This window comes from Podarcis vaucheri (assembly GCF_965113315.1).
Source record: "Podarcis vaucheri genome assembly, chromosome: 4".
Lineage (NCBI taxonomy): Eukaryota > Metazoa > Chordata > Lepidosauria > Squamata > Lacertidae > Podarcis > Podarcis vaucheri.
In genome coordinates, this window is record NC_138762.1 from 68,251,405 (window position 1) to 68,277,400 (window position 25,996).

Sequence of the window (25,996 nt, forward strand, 5' to 3'; positions counted from 1 at the left end):
TTATTAGAACCATCCGTCTGACTAGGTTTCAGCCAATTCCATCTGTGGGAATTGTGTCATCATTGCTAACAGACAGATATTTTTGTAAGCAGCCGTTCAGCATATTTCATTGTAGCCCAATAAGGCTAAGCATTAACATCAGGGGCAAAAATGGCGGCCAGTATCACGGAGCAGGAATAAATATTTCAGGTGCTACTAAAGTACGAGATCATATTCTCCACTATTAATACAGGGTGGGATTCAGTGAATCAGTCCATCAACTTGCCTAATGGGCCTTTTCCACATCCCAGCACTGCTGGACAGTGAGGTGCAATGGTAAGCATTGGCTTCCTCAGCCTCCGTTGTCTCCTGGTCTCCCATAGCAGATTCAGAGCCCAACATCTAGTTTGGCTCCTTAGCTAGAGACTCTGCAGCCTCCGACTGCTGGACTCTGGGTCATGACACTAAGGTTTCAATACCAAGACATCTTTTCCTGGGTTAGCAGTTCTCGTGACATGAAGTAACATCTAGGCAACGTTTTGTTGGGTCTAAATGTGAAGAATCAGGTTCACCCCTGGCAAAAACAATGATAATTAATTTATCAGATGGAACTCAGTGGGATTCATGACCATTATAGACATTGCACTGAATGTGTTGGACTGAAGTGACAGAATTCAGACTATACTACCACCGATAGGTGGTTTATTTTTTTCAATGCTTGGCCATATTAAAAAAACATCAACAAATGTCCCTACATGCAATGAGCAGGCACCTAAGTTAAACCTTTCTCCCTGACAAGCTATTTCCCATCTCACAAGTTTGGGGATTTTCTTTTTTACAGGGGGGAGCAGTGCAAAATATATCTCTCCCCAAAGTGGTTCAGTCCTCAGGCGACTTCAACTGATCATGTGTAATGTATAGCTCATCCAAGCAAACTTGCTCAAGAGCTAGTGGTAAGCCTTCTTTTGGTGTCCTCAGAAACCTTCCTGAATATCACTACAACAACAATCCATGTTTCTTCTGCAAGGCTGTTAATCACACAGGCAACTATGGTTTTTCTAGGTATAGAAAATATGCAGTGTCTTTTGACCAATTTCTAAATATGTATTGCTCCTGCACTGCCCATTCGCAAAGACCTGAACCTGGAATGACTTCTTCCTTTGCAGATACTCAGCTGAGGTTACTCTGAGCAGCCAATGAGCACATCCTAGTACTTGATTTCCTATTTCTTTTCCAGCCTTAAGCTTTTATACTTTTCTGAGTTTCTCACCAATATGTTCCACTGAGCATCCTCAGTTACTGCTGCAACACCAATCACAGGAGATTAGACAAACAGATAGATAGATGATTGATAGATGATAGAAATAGAAATAGAAATAGAAATAGAAATAGAAATAAATATAAATAGAAATAGATATTACTCAATATAAACCCCACTCTGCATACAATCCTTTTCATCAACAGGATCATGTAGGAGCAGATCTACAATATTGGTATCATGAATGTCAAGTAGCAAGAACTCTGTATCATCAATGCTAAAAATAACTGAAATAGCAAGAACAGGGAGGGTTGGGAAACACTGCTACCTGAAACCCAGTCAGTGTCAACAATACTGAGCTAGAGGGACCAATGGGCTCATCTGGTATAAGAAACACCCAATGCCCAAGGGATATTTTCCCCCTACAGGTGACTGTGCAGTGTCATATTTGTGAGAGAACATTGCCTAGTGTTTCCTGTACTCTTCCATCACAGCCAGATTAATTATTCCATATGCCACGTCCACAATGCTTGTCAACCTAATTTATGAATGTAATAATACAGATCATTTATAAACTAGAGGTATGAAGATCACAGGGAAGTCAAAGTCTATTTAACCATAGATAGTATTTGGTGGGGGTGGGGAATTGCATTATAGAGGCAGAACCCACTGAGGTTGCCCCTTCATTCATTCCCACATGCGATTCTGCCCTCTGCCATTCAGTCACCATGCAACCACACTTGCCCCTTCTTATTGCTTTCATTATAATCAGCAAGTGGCAACACAGGTGCCTCTGTAGAACAGGAACCTGAAAGCTAAGCTGTGAACCGACCATTTAAAATAAAAATAAAAATACTGTTCTATCTTCCAAGGGCAATTGAGGATATGAGAAGGGAACGATTAGGGGGCATCCACTCCCTGTCGTACAATGCACCACACTGCAGAAAGAAGAGTTTGCTGTGATACAAGCCTCTAACATTATCATAATCACTGCAAAGCCAGCCTTTTTACTGAGCATGGTTACTGGTGGCAATGAATTTCACAACCCTGTCCAATATTTTGCATCCTGGATAAGTGGTGAGGATTTGTCAATCACGATCACCATTTCTTATTGTGCTCATAATTTTTCTCTGTGCCTTTTGCATTCCTGTGAAGGTAAACACACACACACACACACCTCAAAAGCCCTTCCTAACTTCTTAGCTACTGCTGCCATCATAAATGGACTGGCATTTTCTGTATCATATATATCAGCAACACAACACAAATCCAAATGGGTTCTATGAGTCAGCTCTGTGCCTTTGCAGAGTAAGAAGCAAACAGATCTAGCCCTCAGCAGGAGGAGTAGAGAGGATTCAAGCACTAGTTTTGCAAATCATAATTGGGCTTACAGGGCAGGCATTATTAGCAGCTCTTGTGTCAGACCAAATAATGTAAAATAAAAATAAACCACGAAAAAGGGAGAATCGGCCAAAGTAGCAGAAGTATTGCAAAGACCAGCACCACTTAGCAATTGCCCACCATCTTGGCTCAATCATTCCACCATGTCTGACATCCCCCCCCCTTACAATGACCTTAGCAGAAACTACTGCATGAACATTGCATTTTATTTTTAGGTGCAAGCACTCAGAAAATCCCAGGTGTGTGGCTGAATGGCCAAAGGGCAGCCTCACCTTCAATACCCTTTTATGGAAGGGCTGGGGAGAGAAGCAGGCTCTGGGGAAAGGGGCCACCATGGATAGTAGTACTCATTTAGGTTATTAGAATAGTTCTATTAAGGACACACACACACACACACACACAAATACATTTTCCTTTCTTATTTGTGAACCCCCCCCCTTTTTAAGGACAGATTTAGTGCCATTCCTTTGAGCTTTTAATACCCAAATAATTTCCCTTCCACCTGCAATTTGAAAAGTACAGCCTCGTTCCCATGCCAGAGATTTCTCAGTGCCTGACAGCTTCTGCATTTCCATACCTTGCTGGTAAGCATAAATGCTGCATACTAAACTCTTAGAGCCAGTGGCAGTGATTCTTACAGAAAGGAGCAACACATTACTACGACTGCTAAGATAAAACTTACAAGGCAATGCAAGACAAAAAAAAAATTAAGAAGCCACAAGCAAACACATTGTAATTATAAAATAAAATAAAATATTTGATTTAACCAGAATAAAAGGATTAGAAGGAGTGGATTAACATAGGAAATAAAATGTATTACCATTGGGGAAACTCCTGCTCATTTAGATTCTCCAGCCAATGCATAGAGTCACCCAGAGATTGCAGCTTTTCCTTTTAACTTCATTCCCCAACTGTGTAAGGAATTGGTTAAAAATGACGTCACTGCTGATCTACTCACTCCCTTCCCTAGTCCTCACCCCCATTCACTTGCCAAAAGAGCTGAAGCTGCTACACTTATCATCCTGAGTTGGCCAATGAAACACGACTATCCAAGTTCCTGGTTCTGCACCGGGCCATGTCAGTGCAGTACTGCAAGTGCATCTCTGTTAAGTCTCCTGCAGCATCATTTTGCTAAAATGCACTGTCAAGAGGCCCCAGAAAATCCAGAGATCTCTTAAGAAATCCTGTTTGTCACAATCTTAGGATGCATAAAACACAGATTATGCCACACCAAATTCATCATTAAACAGCAGTGAGAGAAAATCGCCTTGCCTGGATTCTGCCTGTGTGTGTTTATTTAACACACTTTTATTTCCTCTCTCTCTCTCTCTCTGTGTTGTAGCTTTCTTGTATCAGAACTGCAACATATCTTCTTTTTATCCTCCTCCCCTCTGGATATTACATCACCAATACATGATTCCAACTCTTACTATGGAACTGGGAAAAATAATAATTCTGAATGGGAGCTACCCGCGGTGAGCTCATCTATTGAATTCAAGTGATGCCAAAGTCTGAATCCCGGCAGTTTTACACAAAGACTCTGGCCTGACATAGCACTGCTTGGATTTTTATAACCTTGCATTTGCTGAAAAGCAAAATGTCTCATTGTTATGCTATTGAAACCAGATGAGTTTGCTTGCCATCACAAGCTGTGCAAAGAAGCACTGGCTGCAAGCAATGCATGGCTCCATCCAGAACATTCCTCTGGAGAATGCATAGGGTATTCAGCATTCTGGGGCTGCATTTAGCATTCCCTGCCTATCTTATCTGCCGAGAAGATGTTGCAGTAAAATCCTCTGACCGGCAAAGCTACAGGAGAGAGAGGGAAAAGCCGGCTTGCGAGCACACTGCAGAAATACTTGGAAGCATCTCTCTTCCCCCCGCCCTGCTGCTCTCCTAAGCCTTCATTCTCTAGTCTAAAGCATCACTAAAAGGGACTTTCAGAAAGAGAGAGAGAGAGAACCCCGATTCCATTGCTGACACTCACTGCAGAGAAGCTGACTGCATGGCACCCTCTCTACAGCCACAAAACCATCAGCAAAGCAGGCCGGCTATAATGCAAGGCCTGCTGCATAGCTAGCTGGGCTGCTGGTTGCTATGGGCACCCAATTCCACGCCCCTCCACCTCCCCAATCCATACCTGTGCATCTTCTCCTTGGGTACCGCTGCAGCTTGCATTGGGATTTGCCCATCCACGATGTGGCCAGGCACTACCCATCCCTGATAAGTCTCAATGGCCTAATGGAGGGCAGGTGCTTGATACTGCATCCTCTCTCCCTCCCTCCCTCCCTCCCAGCAGCAGCAGCAGCAGCACAGTCAGAGTCAGAGTCAGTCAGAAGCAGCAGCAGCAGCAGCAGCTGTATCACTGGCAGCAAAGGGGAATCACTATATGTGTATGGGTAGCCTATGCAGATCTCTCTGATATATATATATATAGAGAGAGAGAGAGAGAGGGAGAGGGATGGCCCTTTTCTTCTATAGCACAACCTACTGACATGGATTTGTTATGTGTACATTACTACCAGAAAACATGCATCACATTGGGTATATGCTGGGAAATTTATTTTGGGAGTTCAGACTATTGGACCCATCAGGGGCCATTTATTTATTTATTTAATTTTGTAGACAGCCCTCCACCCAAAGATCACAGGGCAGTTCACAACAATGAATCTAATGGAAACGCTGGCAGAAATCCTCATGCCTTTAGCATGTCAGGCTATGTGCTGGCATTCTGCTTCCATTCTAACTTGAAGGCCTGTTCTCTGCAAAGTGAGACAGAGTTGTTCCACCACCAAACTCTAAATCTGGGTGAGGGGTGGAGAGGAACCCATCTTGCTGCTTTGGCATGCTGCTCAGGGTTATCTTTTTCTCTCTTTTCTACATTAAGGGCTATTGAGCCTTCAAAGCAGGCATTTCACAACTCTTTCGTCACTTGGGGACAATGGATGAAGGAACCTGTGAAGTGCAAAAACTGTATGATAAGCTTAAATAAAAACCCCAGCTACCATCTCTTTCTAAATATTCTCCCCATATTTTGTCATGGTCAGACATTTGGGATGAACACATTTGGGCTGAGAGAAGAAAGGAAGCACACACAGTCCCTACCCCTCCATATTCCTGAGGGCATTGGCTCTCAACGGAGGAAGGTCTGAAATGGAGCCAGCATGCCTTGGGATGTTGGGAGCAGGGCTTTTGTGTGTGTGTGTGTGTGTGTGTTCCTACCCCCTTCCCATGTTTAATCACATGCATTCAGGGGAACATCTTAATAGGCTCAGAAGGTGGTCACAAACGTCTAATTGCTGGGTGGAAACTATAAAGCACAAAAGGGCTGAAAATCACATTTCCTTGAAGGGGAGGGAAGGTCAATTTGGCTAAGGGGGGTGGGAATTCCCACAGAACTTCCCAGAACATATGAGAAGAAATCTACAGTCTACTGGTGGTCAAAAACTGCTGTGTGACCACATGGAATCTGTTCCCTTAGGCCAATATTGGCTACCTATGCCGATATGTGGACATGTCAGAAAATTTCCGCCAGGTCAGAATTTGTTGCACACCCCCCTCATTCATCTCATTGAGCAAGTTCCCAGAATGGAATGTAGATTTTTGGTTTTGTCTGCAGATCTATGAACCTTGGGGGGGGGGGCTGGTTTGATCACTGCACTTAACAAGGTAATCCAAAAGCTTGCTCTCTCTCCCTTGCCTTGTTTTAACATTCTAACACTGCTTAGAACAGCTTTGAAAGTGCAGCACCTCTGCTGTCCTACATAAACCACTTTTTACAAAAACAGTTGAGGAAATGACTGCATATCATTTCCCGTATACCTGCATATGCAACAGACAGAGTCCCCCATCCCCTATCTGAACACCATGGGTGCAGGCATCTTTTTGTACGTACAATGACCCTTCATACATAGTTTTTGTTTGTGTGTGTGACTGTTTCTCTGCATAGATTTTTAAAGAATTTCCCAAAAAGTATCCTAAAAAAATATGCATAGAAATGGGCCACGATAAGCTTTTAAGATGTCCACATATGGAAACAGGATGAGATGAGCTAGGCTACATTTGTCCACCCCTACAGATTATGTTCCACACCCCACCCTTGACCTCTACTATGGGGCAACGTATTTTCTTCAGAAGAATTTCTTTTATTCTGGTCAACACCCCCTGAAGACACTCTCCTTGTGATACTGAGTTTGTTGGTCCAATTGGTCACTGCACACTTCAACATAGTAAGTACAACGCGAGCAAAGTGTGAAAGGAGAAGACAATGACAGTGAAGAGGAAGGCAACAATATTGTTTTTTCATGGCACTGCCAAGGTAGTGCAATCATTATGGAGTTTGTTTTTTATTTAGGGCATTCCTGTGTAGGAGGCAACACACTCAGGAAAGAGGAGCTACCATCTCACAGACACACACAGCGACATAATTACTGCAGCCCTAAAACCTTTACACTGCTTCCTTGTAAAACATCGATTGATTTTTAACATCCTTTCTTTAGCTTTTATGGCTCTTAAGAGACTAGCCCAACATCCCTGTGAAACATCTTTCACCCCAAGCCTTTAGTCAATGTTTTGAAAAGATTGGTCTCATCCTTGTCTTGCCATTCTAACTTCAACCTTGAAAGAGGAGGAAGAAAGTGCTCATTCATCGCCAGTCCATCAGTACCATATATTTAAGGCACATTTATGAAACATAGCTTCCCCAAAGAAACCTGGGAACTGTAGGTTACCTCTCACAAAGCTACAGTTCCCAGCACCATCAACAAACTAGGTTTATTTTGGCACGACTATTGCCACTATTAAAAATGAGCGCAAAACTCCCCAGCTGGGCAGAATAATCACACAACGATATCAGCCACACAATATGAGACTCTTCTGCTACCACCAAGATTGGCTCATGCTGTATTTAACTCTAGGGTGTTCCTACTGCAGTTTTCAACTGCAGTAGAAACTGCCCGAGGGCACACACGAGTGAATATCTCCAACTTTAATGTGGATTGTGTCACTGGGAGAGGACATAAAGGTCTTGCACTTTTTGATTAGGTAATTCTAGTCTGCTGGCGACCTTGGAGAGGGTTTGCTGTCAGTATCTATAGTGGCTTCCCTTTCACTGCCTAACTCTGCATCTGAACCTTCCAGAGTTCAGCATGCAGATTAGCTGGGGGTTAAAGGGTGCCTGGCTGCACACTCACTCTCAGAGAAGAAGTAAAATATGAACTGTGAGTGATGCAAAAAGCAAAGGGTTTCAGAAATGAAATTACAAGGGTAAGAAAACACAGAGAAAACGCATATGAACAAAATGTGATGGGTGATAAATGGAAAGGGGATAACAAGCAGACCAAAGAAGTTAAAAAACAGAAACAAGAGGAAAGTTCATTTGAACATTTCTGAGCACAATTCAAAGAGTTGGTGCTGAACTTTAAAGCCCTAAATAGCCTTGCACCTGTATACCTGAAGGAGCATCTCCACCCCCATCATTCAGCCCGGACACTGAGGTCCTCCTCCAAGCATCTTCTGGTGGTTCCCTCACTGCAAGAAATGAAGTTATAGGGAACCAGGCAGAGGACCTTCTCAGTAGTGGCACCCACCCTGTGGAACACCCTCCTATCCAATGTCAAGCAGATAAACAGCTATATCATTTTCAGAAGACATCTGAAGGCAGCCTTGTATAGGGAAGTTTTAAATGTTTGATGTCTTATTATGCTTTTCTGTGTCTGTCGGAAGCAGAGTGGATGGGGCAACCCAGTCAGATGGGCAGGGTACTACTATTACTACTACTACTACAGTGGTACCTCGGGTTAAGTACTTAATTTGTTCCGGAGGTCTATTCTTAACCTGAAACTGTTCTTAACCTGAAGCACCACTTTAGCTAATGGTGCCTCCTGCTGCTGCTGCGCTGCTGGAGCATGATTTCTGTTCTCATCCTGAAGCAAAGTTCTTAACCCGAGGTACTATTTCTGGGTTAGCGGAGTCTGTAACCTGAAGCCTATGTAACTTGAGGTGCCACTGTACTAATAAGGAAAAGCAGGCATGCTGTTCACATAGGATCAAAGGTACAACTAGCTGCTTAATGCCCTCCTCACCCATTACTTTCTGCCTCTGTCAGCTGCATAGCCAGTGGAGGCTAGTCCGTTAGGGCAAATGAGCCACTGCTCTTACCAACCTCAGTGTTGATTCTTGTGAACTCACCTGGCTTCTTATATACAACCAGTCCAAAGGGTGGCTCTGACAATCGGCTTCCTCCTCCTTAGTCTCAGTGTTGCCCTCATAGAACTCAGCAGAGGTAGAATTAGTTGGCTAATCTGTCAATGGCTCTACCGCCACCTACCATTGGCCTCCTCACCTTCTGCCCTACCAGACGCAATGGGCAACAGCCACCATTGGATCCAGCATGTGATATCTACCAACTCTCCTGCTTTGATTTGCATTCCTGTTATAGACCGAAAACTATCACAATTGCTCCTGCATTGTATGTTGAAGATCCCAGGATCAATCCAGCTGGGACAACCATCAGGGTCTTTGAACAAATAAGAGAATTACACAGATGTAGTTGGCTCCTTGATTTGAAAATAAAAATAATAAATTATACAGTGTCAAAATTGTATGTGATTATGTTTCTGTTTCTATGTATTAGTCAAAGCTGTCAATAAAAAGGAAGCATTAAAAAAAAATCATCATGTCACATTGGAGCTTTTGAACTTCTCTCTACTTTAATCAGGAATCCCTGACCTGTGTGCTATGAGAGGTATTGAAATAAGCCTTGAAAAAATAAGCCTCTGTCTATCCAGCATCTGTCAGTGATTCATCCATCAGTTTATGCCCCTCAGGTTGGGAAGACAGCATTGATCCTTCTGTCTGCCCATATATGGGCAGTGACATCATCTCAAGGGAGAGATTAAGGATTCCACAGGGATTCCACAAGGAAATCCCAGAAGTACCACTCTTGCCCAGAAAGAACAGCCCTACCCATCTTTGAGCTCTGATTGACACTTTAGGGAAAGCAGTGGGAGGGGCCTGAGGATGAAGTCTTAACTAGATTATTTCGTAGTTGCAGAGATGTTGCCTGTTCCTTTGTTCCAGGAGCTGAGAAATGAAATGAAATGAAATAAAAACTGTGCATGTATATTTTTTAGTATATGATTTGAATGTGCCTTCCCATGTTAACCCTGTGCCCCAGATACATTATTTTTAAAAAAATGCTGCTCTAGAAAGACTCATTGGTGATATAAATGCAGGCCTGGAGTTTGTAGATTTTGAAGGTTTCCCCACAGAATTTTCAAAGAACAAGTATAAGGCAGAAACTCGGTTAATACTGGCTTAATTATATATCCAGAATTCTGAAAACAACACAGCTGTGAAAAGAAACAACCTTCTTGTTTCTTTTTGTTAAATAGCTGGTTGTTTATTTCAGGCCATACCCACTACTACAGTATACAATTTGCTAATTACCACTCTTGTTACAAAGACAGTCTCTGTTTATAGTGAAGTTGTTCTGGTTGGTATAAATCCCCCCCCACCCTAAATTCCTTTGGGCTCTTTATAATCTGTTCACTGGTTGGAAGGGGCTCCCCCTCTGTGTGTTAGATTCAAATAATCTCCTATTCATAGACTTCTAAAAATAGATGAATTTTATTTACATTTTAAAATGGTGCTTATAATTCATACAGCACATGAATGTTCATGTACACTCTCACAGTACTTCAGGTGTGGGGAACCTGTGGTCCTCCAGGTGTGGCTGGACTCCAACGCCCATCATCTGCAGCCACCATGGCCAATAGTCATAGTCTTTCATCTCCCCACCGCTGAAAGACTACCTGGTCCCTTACGCCCCTGGCTAGACTCTGAGATCATGGGGGGAGATGCTCTTCTCACAGGGCCACAGTCCTCAGATGGTGTGTGGCCACTTGCAAGAGGATATTCTCCGCTGTGGCATTCTGACTCTAAAATTCCCTCCCCTCACATATGTGAGCAGCTCCAGCATTGATGGAGTTTCAACACCTGTTAAAATCATGGTGGTTCCTCCAAGCATATGACTAGAGTGGCATCCCTCACCTAGCTGATGTAGTTACGTTCTTAGCATACTGCACATTCTTACTTTTAAGTTGTATTTAAATGAACTATTGCTTTATTGTACATTATGTTCCAGCAAAGAGAAAAACAAAGAGCTGGCATTAAACCATTACAGTGGTACCTTGGGTTACATATGCTTCAGGTTACATATGCTTCAGGTTACATACTCCGCTAACCCAGAAATAGTACCTCGGATTAAGAACTTTGCTTCAGGATGAGAACAGAAATTGTGCTCTGGAGGTGCGGCAGCAGCAGGAGGCCCCATTAGCTAAAGTGGTGCTTCAGCTTAAGAACAGTTTCAGGTTAAGAAGAGACCTCCGGAATGAATTACTTAACCTGAGGTACCACTGTATATATAAAAGAACTCTTAACAGTGATTCTGTAAAGCAGTGGAGCTGTGAGGGTCTGGCTCAGAAACAATGGTTTGCTTAAGGCCAATGACCGCCTATGAGACAAATCACCAGAGTCGTATGCCCCAGCAAGATCTCCCGGCAAGAAGGCTGCACAGCAGCACACATCTGGCCCCTTAAGCTCTCACTTGTGCCTCTGTGGGAGAAATGTGGGGGTTGTCTGTTATTTGTCCAGACCAGTTAAGAAACTGCAAATGAGAATCTGTTTTGTACAGGCTTCCAGAACCTGGTGCATGACAGACATCATTGGATTCCCATCATCCTGGACCACTGACTATGCTTGGGTATATAGAAACTGCAGCCTATAAACTTCTGGAGGGCTAGATGTCTACCTGTTAGACTTTCTGTCCTATGCCCTAGCCACAGGGAAGGTGTCACAGCGGAGGGGAAGAGAACATGCTCTGCATGTGCAAGTTCTGAAATCCAGTCTCTGGCACAGCCAGATGAAGAAGGGGAAGATTCCTGTAGGAGACCCTGGAGAGAGGCTACTTGTCAACGTCTACAGAACTGAGCCTTATAGACCAATGATCTGACTCAGTGTAATAGGGCTGCCTTTGCTCCTAATGAAGGAAAGTCCTGCTCCGCCCCCCTCTGCATAAACCTTCTGCATTTGCCAGTGATGGAAAGAAGATGGGATGGATGGGGCAGTTGGTAGCAAGCACAGACAGAAGCTGGCTAGTAAGCCAAGGACCCCGATGAGGGACACCCCACTTGCCTGTTTATGCTGCATCAGCTGCATACATCCCTGAAGGCTCCCACGTCACATGACTTTTTTGGTAGACGAAACGCAGCTTGCACGAATGGATTTATGAAATGAAAATGTAGGAACAGAAGCAGCGTGTAACAGTGACATGAATGGGCGACACATTCAAGCAACTCCCTAATGGTCGACTCACAAACTGCAAAAATCCAGACCTTGTCTACTGGTCTTTGGGGGTGTAAGAATCAAATATGAATCAAAAGCACCAACATTACATGAATACATAAGCTGATAAATGTTAGGTTAATGGGCGTTCTTTCCCCATGCTTCACTATGTATGATATGTTAGCTTCAGGTTTGTGGTCAGGTCTGGTGCTGAACTAACTACCGTAACACCAACAAATAAATATGACTGATTCTGAGTGCTGAGTGTCAGCAGCTATATATCCAAAATAGGAGACTAACAACACCTTATAATTAAAAATGGAGAAATACAACTGCACTGATCACTCACTTCTGTTCTTTTTTGGATCCTTCTGGATCTTGGATGTGATGGCATGGATATTTCTTGTTAAGTGAATACAGCACGACCAGGTCTTACCAAAAGTATGGGGGTAGACATGTGGAAATGTATTTATTATATTTATTTTTATGGAACTATTGCTCCAACTTATCACTCTGACAACAGTGCTCAAGGTGGTTTGCAATACTTTAAATTTATAAGGACAGCAGAGAGGGATCACAAAGCAAACACAGGAGGGAGACTAAAAGAGAAATCAACCAGAAGGCAAAGCAAATATTTGCCTAAGCAGAAGCCCTCACCTAGAATCATGGAATTGCAGAGTGGGAAGGGACCATCAGGGTCATCTAGTCCAACCCCATGCAATGCATAGTTGAAGACTAAGTTTCTGAAGCAGGATTTCCACAATTTGGGTGCCACCACAGAGAAGGCTCTTTCTCTTATTGGCGCAACCAGCACTGAAGCTAGTGCCGAGACAACACACAACAGCCTCTGCAGCTTACCGCTGGCATCACAAAGACTTCATTCATTCATCTTATATCCCTCTCCCTTACTCCCAAAGGAGTCCAAGGTGGCAAACAAGAGATCTTAAAAAGCCATCTTTATCACAATTCCAATACAAATGCAGACACATTTTTGCATGCAAACTCAACCTCCTGTCAGTTTCTACCCAAAGTATTCTCCGCCACACAGTTCTAATATTATCTCAAAAAAATTCTGCAAGTCGCATGTTCTAGACTGCTATATTCTGAGCTGCTAAAATAAACAGCAGCTGCAGTGCTCTCAGTTTAACACATTCCTTAAAACAGTGTAAGACACACACACACACAGGGCACTTCCAGACCGTCACTATTTTTTGGCTGGGATTCAGTCACATACTAGGAAATCCAGGCTGCACAATTATCATAGATCTTTGGGGAAGCAGGTTTGTTGCTCAAGGCCTCCTGATCCGAGTTTTTGCCATGGAGAAAGTGACAGGAAAACACATTGGAATGTGTGGAATACCCTAATCCTTGCTTTGAGTCAATATCATCTAACCTCCCCACAAACAAATCAGAATGAATGTTCATTCAGGAGCAAATGCATCCCTGCAAATTAATCAGGATGCTCAACAAACAGGTCACCTGGAAGCACCCAAAAATATAGAGTAGACCTAAGAATAATCTATTCTATTCTAGTCCACTCAGCAAAAAAAAATACTAAACTGAGCACAGTAATTTCATATACAAAAACAGACTTTTATCATGCCCTCTTTCCCTTCCCCCTTTAAAGAAATGTCAGACTTATTAGCAATTGAATGCTGTGCATACTGCTTGCTGTAGAAAAGTGTAGCTCTTGCGTCTACATTTAAACACACTCCAAGCGTCCCCATTAGGCCTCCAAGACTGGCTTGTTTTCTGAGAAAGCTTGAGTAAGCTTTCTAAGGGGTCAGCAGAGTTCTAATGTTTGCACTCTCTCCTATCAATTTGTGGTCCTCTGATTAAAGAGCTGGATCACATTTCCGACTGGAAGAGTACTCCTTTCCACTTTTTGAGTATGGCCAGAAAACCAGGACTGAAAGATACAATCGTTTTTTCCAAAGCAGACAAAAAGGGCAGGTAGGGTGGGGAGTTAGAAAAAAAAAGCAGTTGTCCTTTATCAGGATGAACTACTTTGCATTGTTTCCAATTGTTCCTAATTAACAGTATTACACAACTGCTGTTTTTGGATACCATCACTCTACCTTTTATGAAGAACTTGTTTTTCAGCCACTAGATGGCAATAGATAGGCGGTTTGCGTCTCTGAAAGCAGTAAACGTCGATGATGTGACAGAGAGCAATTGATTCACATCGAATATATACATACATGAAGATATTGCTCCAAGTCAGCACTTCACTGCTCACTGATTTTTTTAAAATAAAAAAACCACACTATCAGTGCCATCTCTCAAATTAGCAACACATTATTTCCTTTTGTTTGACTTTTCTGCCCCTCCACCCCAAAGACTTGAATAAGTAAGGATGTTATTATCATATGCACATGCTTATCCATTAAATAAAAATCAAATCAGGAAAGCTCTTGTCGGGAGGCAGCCATTCCAGCACTGAGAGAGCAGAGAAGCAGAGCTTACTCCACTGGCTCTGCTGCTGCAACAGGCCAGCTCCATCATGCCTCTTCTCCCTCAACTGGAAGCAGACATTTTGTCAGCTATGCCAGCTGGTCAATGTAGGAACAACTGCCTAGAAATCGGTGCCTGAGTTTTGAGTTTTTATTTTCCTCTTGCCTCCTGGTCCCTTTCCCCTTGAGTGTTGGTAGTTTCACAGTGCTATTTTTCATGGAACTCACCATGAACACCTCCCTTGTTCTCTTACAATGGGAATGGCACTCAGCTGACAGGTGCCGGAATCGAGTTCCTATAAGTTCCGGCTGAAAAAGAAAGAAAGCCCTGTATTCTGATCTACTTATTTATTAGAATGTAAGCCTACAGGTAGGGACTGTCTTAGTTTTGATTTCATGTATGCCACAGTGGGAGCCTTTTTGGCTGAACAGCGGCATACAAACGCTCTAAATAAATAAATAAATAAATAAATAAATAAATAAGAAATGGCATTCTAAAAAATGTTGTAGATTTCATATCAGGAAAGAAGAACCCCCTCTCCTGATCTTCTGCAACTAATGAGAAATCCAACCCCATTCTTTCAATTAACCTAGAGTGGATCTACACACAGGAAAAACCCACTATAAATAAGTCATAAATTAAATTGTTATAACAAAAGGGGAGGCCCAATGTAAAATCACATAGAAAAGTTTTGTGCTCTACAGCACCATCTGGTGTTGCATGCTTATAACACATTTAAAATTCTGTTTGCTGAGTCCCCAGTGTGGTGCAGAACCTAAGAACATGCGGGGGGGAGGGGGAGAAAGAGAAACCAGCTATATAGTTTGGATTGTCGATAAGATTGCAGAATTTAGTAACAATATTTTGTTGCTTTTGGCTGCTCTGCAGGCAGGAGAATTTTGAGAGCTCTTTCTCCCACCACAGGTCTTCTACTCTTTTATTCCACGCACACAGATTTTCCTTTCCTTAAGATCTGATGACTTTAATTCCCAATTTATTCTCAGAAATCTCAGACTATTCAGTCAAAAAGGAAAGCGCAGACCAGAGGTGTTGGTTGTGCCTCAAACAGTCACCCAAGTAAATAAGAGCTAGAATGCAACATGCAAATCAGGAAAGGGATTCAGGTCTCTGCCTCTCTCATAAGATCCTTAGCTTGTTCAACTATTTCCTGCTTTCAGGCAGGAAATGCAGGACTGAGGGCAAAACATACAGCAAGAACAAAAACAAATGAAACACCCCTCCAGCTCATTTCTGTATTAAAAGGCTTTTAACATGAAAGCCCATTTCAGCTGAGTTTATCCAGGTGTAGGTTCCCAGGCGCATTCTTAGTTCAGAATTAATTACCCACCTCTAAATTACCAGAGAGGCTATCAGGGGGGTGGCAATCAGAGTTAATAGCTAGAGGCCATCCTCAGCTACTTTTAGACAGAGGGCAGGGTGCTTGCAAGAAGGGTAATTTTCTGTGTGCTGAAAATGTAAATCACAATTTCCTGTTGGCCAGCCATGGATTCCATCAAGCAAGGAGAGAGAGAAATGTTTCCATGAAGGCCCCTGGCCACTCGCCCTACCCCAAGGCATTTGTTTCCTTCTTCTGATCAGTGTTTGACAAGTTTGGTCTTCAGAGTCACAGAGAAATTGCTTCTTGAAAACAAGATCATGGCCTCCCCATGCCCCATCTTACAAGCTCCCAGCATCTCAGCAAAGGGATGTGCTGGAAACTGACCAAGCAACAAGCCAAACTTAAATAACCACAACAACCAAAACCATCATTAATCAAAACCCACTGGGACTTGTTTCAGAAAGGAAAACATTTGTTTCAATGTCTATGATTTCCCACCAGCAAAAACAATAACAAGAGATTTTCAGCACTCAGCTTTTATTTCCCCAACACTCTTTAGGATGGATACAAATGTTTCATGCCTCAATGGGAGTCTTCCTCTAGCGCAGCAGTGAGGAACCTTTTTCTGAGAAAAGGTCACTGATTGAAGGTTAAAGTCAGTCAGGGCTGCAGCTGATCATGGGCAGAAACAGATCAGGTGGTGGGTGGAGCCACAGCCAAAAGTAGGTGGAGTTTTCAGCATCACATGACTGAATAGCCCTTCCTCTCTTGTCTATGCCCCCCCATGCCTTCTCTACCTCTTCTCACCACATACAACAAACGAGGTGGTTGGTTGCCAGATGGGTGGTCAGGACATAGAGAGTGGACTGGCAGCATCCAGAGAGCCACAGAAAAGGATTCAGCCTGTGTGACAACTCTGGCCAAAGGAGAGACTAACCTGTCCTTCTCCTGGGCCCTAGGTAGCCTAGCCTTTGCCTTGAGCTATCCTCAATAGCAAGGTGGCTGGCTCAGAAAATAGTAGCAGAGAACCTATGTTCATACCTAACGTATTCTGCTAGGGACAGGGATAGGAGTAGCCCCATACTGAAGTGATCAGCTATCTCCAAAAGTGACTCTACGCTGCATTCCAAAGAGGATGTATCTGTGTTCTGTGATAAGTGCCTTCCATGCCACAACTGTGAGCTCTGGAGTCCGATCCAAAGAGAAGCATAGCACCGGTCAGCATAGAACACAGAATGCATTTCCTCAGGATTTTAATAACAGGTTATCTCACCTGTGAACGATCCCCTGCCCTGCTCTATGTCTGAAAAAGGAAAGCAAATATAGACAACACAGAGAAACCCTATTTGACTTCCAATCCTTTTCCAAGGCCATCCCATCCCAATTTTGAAAAGTGAATGGAAATGGCAAAACATTGTGACCCTTACACATGTTCTGTACAGAAGGTACAGCAACAGAAGTTTAATTGGGGATGGGTGGGAATCTCTTATGAGTATTCTCCTCCTTTGTAGAAGAACATTGTATGCAAACCACACATGAAATTATTGGGGGATGGTAAAGGTTCTTTTTGCTTTCTGCATTTGTGTCAGAAAATGACTACTGTTCACCACCTGGTGCTATGAGGTCCTGTTTAGTGGGCCACCTATGGAAAAGTCCAGTTACAACACAGTAAAGCCAGAATAGTTCTTTTTAAGAAGCAAGGGGGGGGGAAAGTCATTAGTCCAATCTAATGTTGCACCTCTACCCAGCAATTAAGGAAATAATAAACATTCATTTGGTTTCTTGTTCCTGAAAGCAGAGCTTATGAATCAGAGTCTAGGACACTGAGCTGGCATCAAGAGTTGTTTAATGCTATTATTCAGATGATTCAACAGAATTCACAAAAGCATGCAGCTTGCTTTATGGTTGGCTGTCAAGGGGACCAACACCTGAGATCTGAAGAACCAACTCTTCTAATCTAAGGTGTCATCAAAGTTCAGAGCACACATGTGAAAAGATAACCTATAACCAAGGCAGATGGGGTTTGGCCTGATACTACTTTTGACTGTATTCCCCCCCCCCCCATAGGATGGGTTCGGAAAAGGTCAACCTGACACGAGTTGTAACCCCACTCTAAAAATCCCTTATGGCTGTACACATTCAGCTCCAAGGTACCAGGCACACTGTTTTCATCAAAGGCTGCTAAACCAGGTCAGTTTCAGGTCAGCAGGAGTGCACCCTGGTAGTGCAGGCAGCACTGTCCACGGAAAAACACTCTAAGCTTAAAATGGCATAAATTTAAGGTTGAGCATAATGGTTTGTATGTGACTATGACTGCAATCCTATACACACTGACCTGGGAGTAAATTCCCACTGAATTTGACTTACTTCTGCTGAGACAGGCTTTGGATTGCACAGTAGATTGAATTTATTGTATTAAAAAATATATATCTCAAATCAATGAGACTATCAACATGCTTTAAAATGAAACATTTTCTGAATTAGACAGAGCAGGTTACATCTCAAGGCGCAGGGGTTGTCTTGTATTTCCATAACCATGGAAGCAATTCCTGTGTTAATAAACAGGGGTGAGCTTAGAGGGTTGATTCATGCCACGGCTTAATTCCAAAGCTCACCCACGCCTTCGCCATTACAACTGAACCGCAACTATGGTTTGCCCTCCAAACCATGATTGTAAACCATGGATCAACCCTGGTTTGAATGGCAAGCAGGTTCAGCTGTAATGGCCATGTGTTCCATTTTGGGCTTAAATAGGCAAGGAAGGGTGACTTTTCAGAGGCATGCTAAACTCTGCCACCACACTCACTGGCACCTGCAGGTTGAAGGGCACCTTCTGCACATAGTTGTTAATCGTCCCTTATTTGGCGGGACAGTCCCTTATTCCAGCGCCATGTCCCGCTGCTATCCCTTATTGATGATGTCTCTTAAATAAGCTACTGAAGGTAATGGGGTCCTTTCTATGTCCAGCTTGCTTTGTCAACAACAAATTGTTGCTTTTTTGTGTTGAATATATGCTATATGGTAATTTATGCGCCTAATAGGTATCTAAAGCCATTTGCATGCGACAAAATATGTATTTTATAAAAGTAATTGCTGATCCCTTATTTTGGCTGCTGATCCCTTATTTTCGAGGCTGCTAGTCCCTTATTTTCAAATCTGTAAGTTGACAGCTATGCTTCTGCAGTGAGGAAGTCTCCTGTGCTTGTGGAGCCTCTCATGTGTTTTGGAACCCTGGGAAATCAGGTTTCCAAACCAGAGGCTTCACTGCTTATCCTAACCTTCCTACTGCTGATGGGAATACGCAGAAGGTAACAGGGCTGGGGCTGGAGCTAGTTCGCTTGTTCCCTCTTTGGAATGCCACAATAGGTCTTATAGCTTGCATCCATTGTGACCAGAATATTGTAATGCAAACCATTTTTCTTTTTTAAAACCTCTAGCTATAGGGCTTGGTAGGTACAACTCCTCTCCTTGTTGAGGCTAAGGACAACTTTTTACTTGTTGAATATTTCCTTTTGACAAAGTCATTAAAGAGGCAGGAAAGCGTTCCAAGGCCACGCATTAGGAATTCCACTCAAGGGGTCTGAGAAGGGCAGAAGCAAGCAAATAAGTTTTTGAACCTGCTGTACAGCCGTACAACACAGGTTGCATTTTAAAAAGGTGACTCATTTAGCAATATCTGGCGGGGGGGAGGGGGAATGGCTTTCTTGAGGTGGAAGGGTGAGCCATTTCTTTTCAGTAGCGTTATCTCAAGCAATAATATAAATGCCACTTCTAATATCGCCTTGATTTCCCCCCTAAGTATCTATTAGCAAATCTAAATATCTATTAGATTTGTTTCTCTCACATGGACGTTATTTTTAAAGTAGTAGATGAGTTCACAGTTGAACTGTTTTATATAAACTTTTGTGAAATCCTTCAAATTAATTGAAGCAACTAGCCACTCTGTAAAATAATTTCAAAAGTGATGTGGGGCAGAGAATATTTTCAGTGGTACCCACTTTTTGGGACTCTCTGTCCAAGGAGAGTCACTAAGACACCTTCGTGCTTTAGCTTCACCCAAAAGTGAAGACTTTGGGGTTGTTGTTGCTTTAATCAGCAGAGCCTTTTCTACTTATTAATGCTGCTGTGGTTCTTTTGCCATATATTAAATGGATTTTGTCTTTTAATGGAATGTTTTGTTAACTTTCTCATAGTGCCTTTTGAAATGCTCTGATTCTTTAAATTAAAAGTGACCAATGCTCAATAGATAAATGCATAATTATCATTTTTGTTCAAGAGTTTTGAATAGATTGCTGCATTAGTCAATCAATCAATCAATCAATCAATCAATCAGTAATGACTTTCAGTTAAAACCAAGCTTGCCTTGAATGTACAAGTCAGCTACAAAGAAGCAAAAGAGGTCCTCAGAATGTCTATATCATCTATCTATCTATCTATCTATCTATCTATCTATCTATCTAATTGGAGCATCTATTAAGTGAAAGTCACAACAGAAAATTATATTTATTGCTGACTGGCTGAGAATATACACCAACTTGTAAAAAGCAAAGTCGAAAAATGTGTTAAACTTTTTAACCACGTTTATGCCTGTTGCTGCTATATAAGTTACACTTTCTTTGTGTAACCCAAGGAGGCTCACCTGGTACTCACCTTTTTGGCATTGGGTGACCACCTTTTTATTCTTCCAGGTATTATAATGTTACAACATCCTCATGCTTTTGGTCCTGCTGTATAAATGTTTTGCTGCTGGTGATTTTTGTTTGTTTGTTTTATATCAAGGTTAATTTTATTCTGCTTTAATCTTTATGGTTATTTATTTATTTATTTATTGCTAACGTCTGTTCTCAAGCAGCAAATACATTTTGTAAACAAACAAACTGCTAGAATACAACACACATTCCCACATCTTTACTTAGCAAATGAGTTTTGCATGGAGGAGTTTGGGGGGGGGGAGAGAGAGAGAAAGCGTGCTTTATTATCTCCCGGTTACACAGAAACCCTGTCTACAAGGAAAAAGAGTATATTTATATATATAAATATATATACCTGCATTCTTCAGCAGACAGCAGCCCAGGGCCATTTTTGATCACTTTGTTGTTCTTCTTAAGAAAATCTCCCAATGCCCAACAGGCTTTGCCTCTCCTGCATACTGTTCTCTGGATCTCAGAGTCCCAGTGATATGTACAAACTGACCTGCAGAAGTGAGGGGGGAGACCAGAGGGTCGAGGGAAAATCCCTCCAGGAAACACGCATGGCACAGATTTTTTATGAACATCTGCACGCCCTCCAGCTTCCCCTTCTAGACAAGCACATGGTTCAGTCCAAGTACTGGGTCTTTCTAATCTCTTCACCGTCCAGCATAAATGGTAAATCAGAAGAGTGAACAGTAATCCTACTGCTCTCACTCTCTGTCGCATGGAGGTGGAGGGGGAGGGGAGGTTTAACTCTTTTGTGGCCTGAAAAAATCTCTGGAATCTCTCTCTCTCTCTCTCTCTCTCTCTGTGTGTTTTTTTTAAAGATGTTGCTTAAGTGACAGGCCTGGAAAGAATTACCCAGGTTCCTAAGAAGTACGAGAAAAGATAATTTACCTGAGAGAAGGAGACTAAAAGAAAAATTCAGAAGCTTCTGTCACTATTTGTTTCAAAAGATTTATGCTCCACCTTTCCATAATAAATTTCTGCCATTAGTAAAAGCAAATAAAAGGGTGGGGGGGGGGTTAAAATAGCATATATCAAAGAATTTGAAACAACATCGAATAAAATCATACCCTTCATGTGCACAAGTGCTTCTGACCCCTATGATTCACCCATGAAAATGGCGGGAAAGAACAGTATGCTGAAATTCTACCCCAAAGTTCATCACATGAGCAGCAGTGGCATGTTCCACGAAAACTGTGGGGCAATTACAATGCAAAACTTCTGTAATGTTCTGGGTGGGTTAAAATATGCAAACATTTTTTTTTCCCTGGAAGCAATTAATATGCACATCAGTGCTAAGGTTCTCCTTTTTTCTGGAAGTATATTTTATGTCATGCAAAATATTGCTTAAAACTCAATAGTTATCATGAAAGGAAACATCGGGAAAATGTGGTTTGAAAGACAGAGAGAAAATGGGGAAAGTACTGGCTCCTCCCACTTTGTGCTTTGGCCCTGCCCAACAGTGGCATGGAGCCAGGCTTCAAACCAATTGCCCCTGAGGGAATGAATGCAGCCCTGGGGTCAAGATTTCTCACCCCGACCTAAACTTTCTTCCATCTCATTTCCTTTATTTCAAGATAGTGTTTCACACACACACAAAAGCAACGTAACTGATCTTTATGATTCATCTCTCACCTCTGCTGTCAAGTAACTGGATTATGACATGCAGAAACAGTGTCGAGGGGCGAAGGCAGCAAATCAGACATGATTATTAAGTAAACAGAGAAATAGGTACTATAGTAAGAAAAGTGCAATGAGAATCTGAATTCTCCTTTGTAAATGATAAGCACACGCAAAAAAAAAATGTCTAAGCAAAAGCTGAGAGGTGCAACTTGGATTCATAACAGGAACTGAAGCATAGCAGAGGTTATCTGATGCATTAAGACAGCCCAAGTCAACGGAAAGTCTGGCTGTAACAGAGGCAGCGGGCTTGGAGAACATGACCTAGATAAGATACTTCAGCCACCCAAACAAGAGGAATCAGCAGCTTACACAGCCATGCAGTTTCCTGAAAGGCTTGTAATTGTAGCCCCCACAGACTGCTCTTTCCATTCCTCCTGTTTTTCTTTTATTTCTTACAAAGATAAGTCAATGCAAGAGATGAAATCAAGGGAAACAAAGGCAGGGGCCTTCCAACAGACTTTATTTAATCATCTATGAAAATCTAGAGTGGCTGCTTCCTAGTTGGAAGCCCTTGTTCAGTCTCCACAGAAAATGTTTATGCCCCCTTCCAAGCCCCCCACTTATTTTAGTGGTGGCAAAAAATTAAAATAAAATAAATAAAAGTAGTCACCCTCTGAAGTTGGTGGAAACCACCTCCTCCCCAATCATCAGATCGATTATTATATTGGTGAAGAGATGTTGATCATCTCTGCTGGATCACCAGGTAAAATAGTTTAGCTATCCCAGATGTAGAACGTACATCTAGATACATACAAGATACACACACAAATTCCTCCTGCCCTGAATGTTATTTAGGCATGGCTTCAGGATCTTTCTAGCCACTTCTCCATTTTTATTTTAAAGAAGAACCCCCCCCCCAAAAAAAAACCCATGCTGAAGGAGGGAAAAGGTGCTTGACATTTTGTTTTCTTTAGGAAGTCATAATAATTTTTAAAAGGTTGAAATATCAACAAGTCTGCTTTCCCCTCAAAGTGACCTCAAATACCAAAGGAAACATACTTGCTCTCGGTGCCTGAACAAACCGCAGTGAATTAATTCCGTGTTGTTAATGGCAAGGATGCAATTGCTCTGCAGACAACCCATCCAGATGTGGGGAAAATAACTTGAGGAGTTGGAGAACTCAGCGAGCTGGGGCCTGTCACTTTGATGGTCTCCCTCAATCTGCCGCACATTTGCACACATCTCAAAATTAACCAGCAGTTTGGATAGGATTGCATAAACAGACCTCCAGACTACTTGAGGAGGGAGAACCTCTTATTTCTTTTCAAATGCCAGAAGAGGCCAGTTTATGGAACTGTATTTTTTTCACACTTTTCAGTATGTTTGCCAACCTGGAAGAGTCACAAGCGAATAAGCGATGAAAAATGAAAATGTGCAAAGTCACTCTCTCTCACCTCTCACAGGGCTGTTTTAGGGATGAAGAGAAGAGGAGGAGAACCACGCCTGCTGCCCTGGAGCAACTTAAGAGGGTAGGCACGATAAAAATGTAATAAGAATTATAACAACGAATTATGGCATTTTGTTTCAAGCTTACACTTCTGTACCTGCAGGTTAAAACAGTCCGACCCAAAAATATTGTGGAGTCTATGAAGCAGATCCACCATATCAACTAGAGGTCAGACTGCTGACAGGATACAAGTCAGTTTTAATAGCCTTCTCTGCTTGCAAGTAGCCCTGAGTTTTGCATTTATAGGAAGTGATAGAGACACACGTGAAGCCATTATCATACTATACTTTCCCCTCTCTCCAACCCAACTATTATTACCCATGTCATAAATGTAAAATTTGAAGTGATAATTGGAGTGGCTGTAGGAAAGGATTTTTTCCAATGTTTGTATCAAGAGACATCTTGACTTTATACATACAGCCGTACCTTGGTTGACAAATGTCTTGCGAGTCAAATGTTTTGGCTCCCAAACGCCGCAAACCTGGAAGTGAGTGTTCTGGTTTGCGAACATTTTTTGGAACCTGAATGTCCATCGCTGCTTCGACTGCTTCTGATTCACTGCAGGAGCTTCCTGCAGCCAATCGGAAGCTGTGCCTTGGTTTCCAAATGTTTTGCAAGTCAAACGGACTTCCAGAACAGATTCCGTTTGACTTCCGAGGTACGACTGTACATTCCAACAGTATGATGGACCACGTTTTAAGCTCATCTCTTGAGACCACTCTAATTAGCTGCTTCTGTAGATGAGAGATGCTTCCATTTCTCCTGATCATCATTCCAAAACAAATGTCCTGTACTTTAGATTATTCTTCACCTCTATCACTGGACAAGGAAGGCTATAGTGGAGATAAAGCTGTTGCTCAATAAATATCGGGATTTCAAATGGACTTTTCCTCCAATTCACTTAGTTCTGAATTACACATGTATGTGCATCGCTTGATACAGGACATCACTTGTCTCACCTTCTCTGTCCTCATGGTTAGCAGTGTAGTGCTTCATTCATTTATATTGAATACATTTTTCTACTACAATGGTATAACGGCTAAATTGCATGAAAGTGTCTCAGTACAATGAGTTTGCCATTCACCAAATACAGGGTAAACAACACAGGCTGCGTGCATAAAGAAAAGCAAGTACATTTTGCCCCCTTCCTTGTTAGTGTGTTATTGCAAAAAGTTTGCAAAGACCCTCCTTGCAATTTCCCTCTCCCCTCTTTATAAACATGTACTTTACGTATCAGAGAGCATTGCAATTGCCAACGGACTGTGAAATCGATACAGTTATTTATTCCGCTGCATACGCTGTGTGTGGGTGTACGTGTACAAGACAAAGCTGTTGACTTACGGAATCGGGTTGAGTTTGTAATCCATGCAGAGAGCTCTGCTCTCCCTGGAGAAATCAGCAAAGCTTTCTTCATTTTTGTTGATTCCTAAGTAGGCCAAATCACTTTGGAAGATAGCCAGGAGTTAATTTAATATTCATCTCTGACCTGTTTTATTCCTTCAAGGTTTCAGTATGAAGTTGGCTGAAAGCCTTTTTCTCTGTTTGCCTGAAAATGTATCACCATTAATGCTATCCCCCAAAGCACGGTCTGCAGTGCACACATAAATAATGAATTCAGAACTACTGCTGCTTTCTTGTTCCATCAGCATATTACTGCAGGACCTTGATAGTCGCTACTCAGGTAATAGTCATGTGCATATGTTAACATAAAAGTTTGGGGCCTGCTCTTAATTTCACTTCTCCCCTCATTCCAGTTTATATGGCAGGTTGCAGGAGAATCTCTTCGGTTTCCTCAAGATGGTTCCGCAATCATATTTGTCAGAGCACAGCAGATGAGCGTAGCTGGCAGTTTCATAACCATTCTGGTAGCCACAGATGCAAGTAGTGACTGGACGTTTTCAGTCTTAAGTAGAGCAGAGTTGGGTTTGCATCTAGGCTGAGAACTTATCAGTCAGAAAGAGCTTTTGCAAAATGCAAAAAGGCGCTACTGCAATGTGGAAATGGAAATAAGGTGACCATAATTTTGCACCCAAGATAAAGCACTTTTGGCAGGCCTTGTTTCAAACCAATGGAATCCTTTGTAAAATCCTTGCTACTGTAATTGAATGATTTGCCATGTACAATGCAGAAAGAATGCGCATGCATTTGGACATTGATGTGCACAATCTTTCCTGCAACTTTCCTCAGTGGGAAGGAATCTTACAAACAAAACATTTGCACATGCCCACAGATTTGTTGACTGCCTGCGTGGCATGTAATGGATCATAGGCATGGGCTGGCTATTGTAATACTGATTCCTCGTTTAATGTGGGTGTCATAGTCATAATCATTTGTCATTTTATAATAGCTTCATTACCTACAAAATCATCTTGGAAAGTTCTCAGAGCTTCTAA

General features: G+C 42.3%; 1 protein-coding gene across 4 annotated transcripts in view; it reads right to left on the minus strand.

Annotated features, from left to right (window-relative positions):
- NHS (NHS actin remodeling regulator) overlaps positions 1 to 25,996 on the minus strand; it is a 247,781-nt gene that overhangs the window by 44,607 nt on the left and 177,178 nt on the right. The window contains exon 1 of one of the 4 annotated variants that reach the window (XM_082220854.1): positions 20,823 to 20,974. The exons of 2 other annotated variants lie outside the window; for them this stretch is intronic. In XM_082220854.1, coding sequence (XP_082076980.1) covers positions 20,823 to 20,856 — 34 coding nt within the window. In that variant the 5' untranslated portion in view covers positions 20,857 to 20,974. Of the gene's footprint in view, positions 1 to 4,778; positions 4,877 to 20,822; positions 20,975 to 25,996 lie in introns of those variants that run through there. One more of the 4 variants, XM_082220853.1, reaches the window with a different exon arrangement.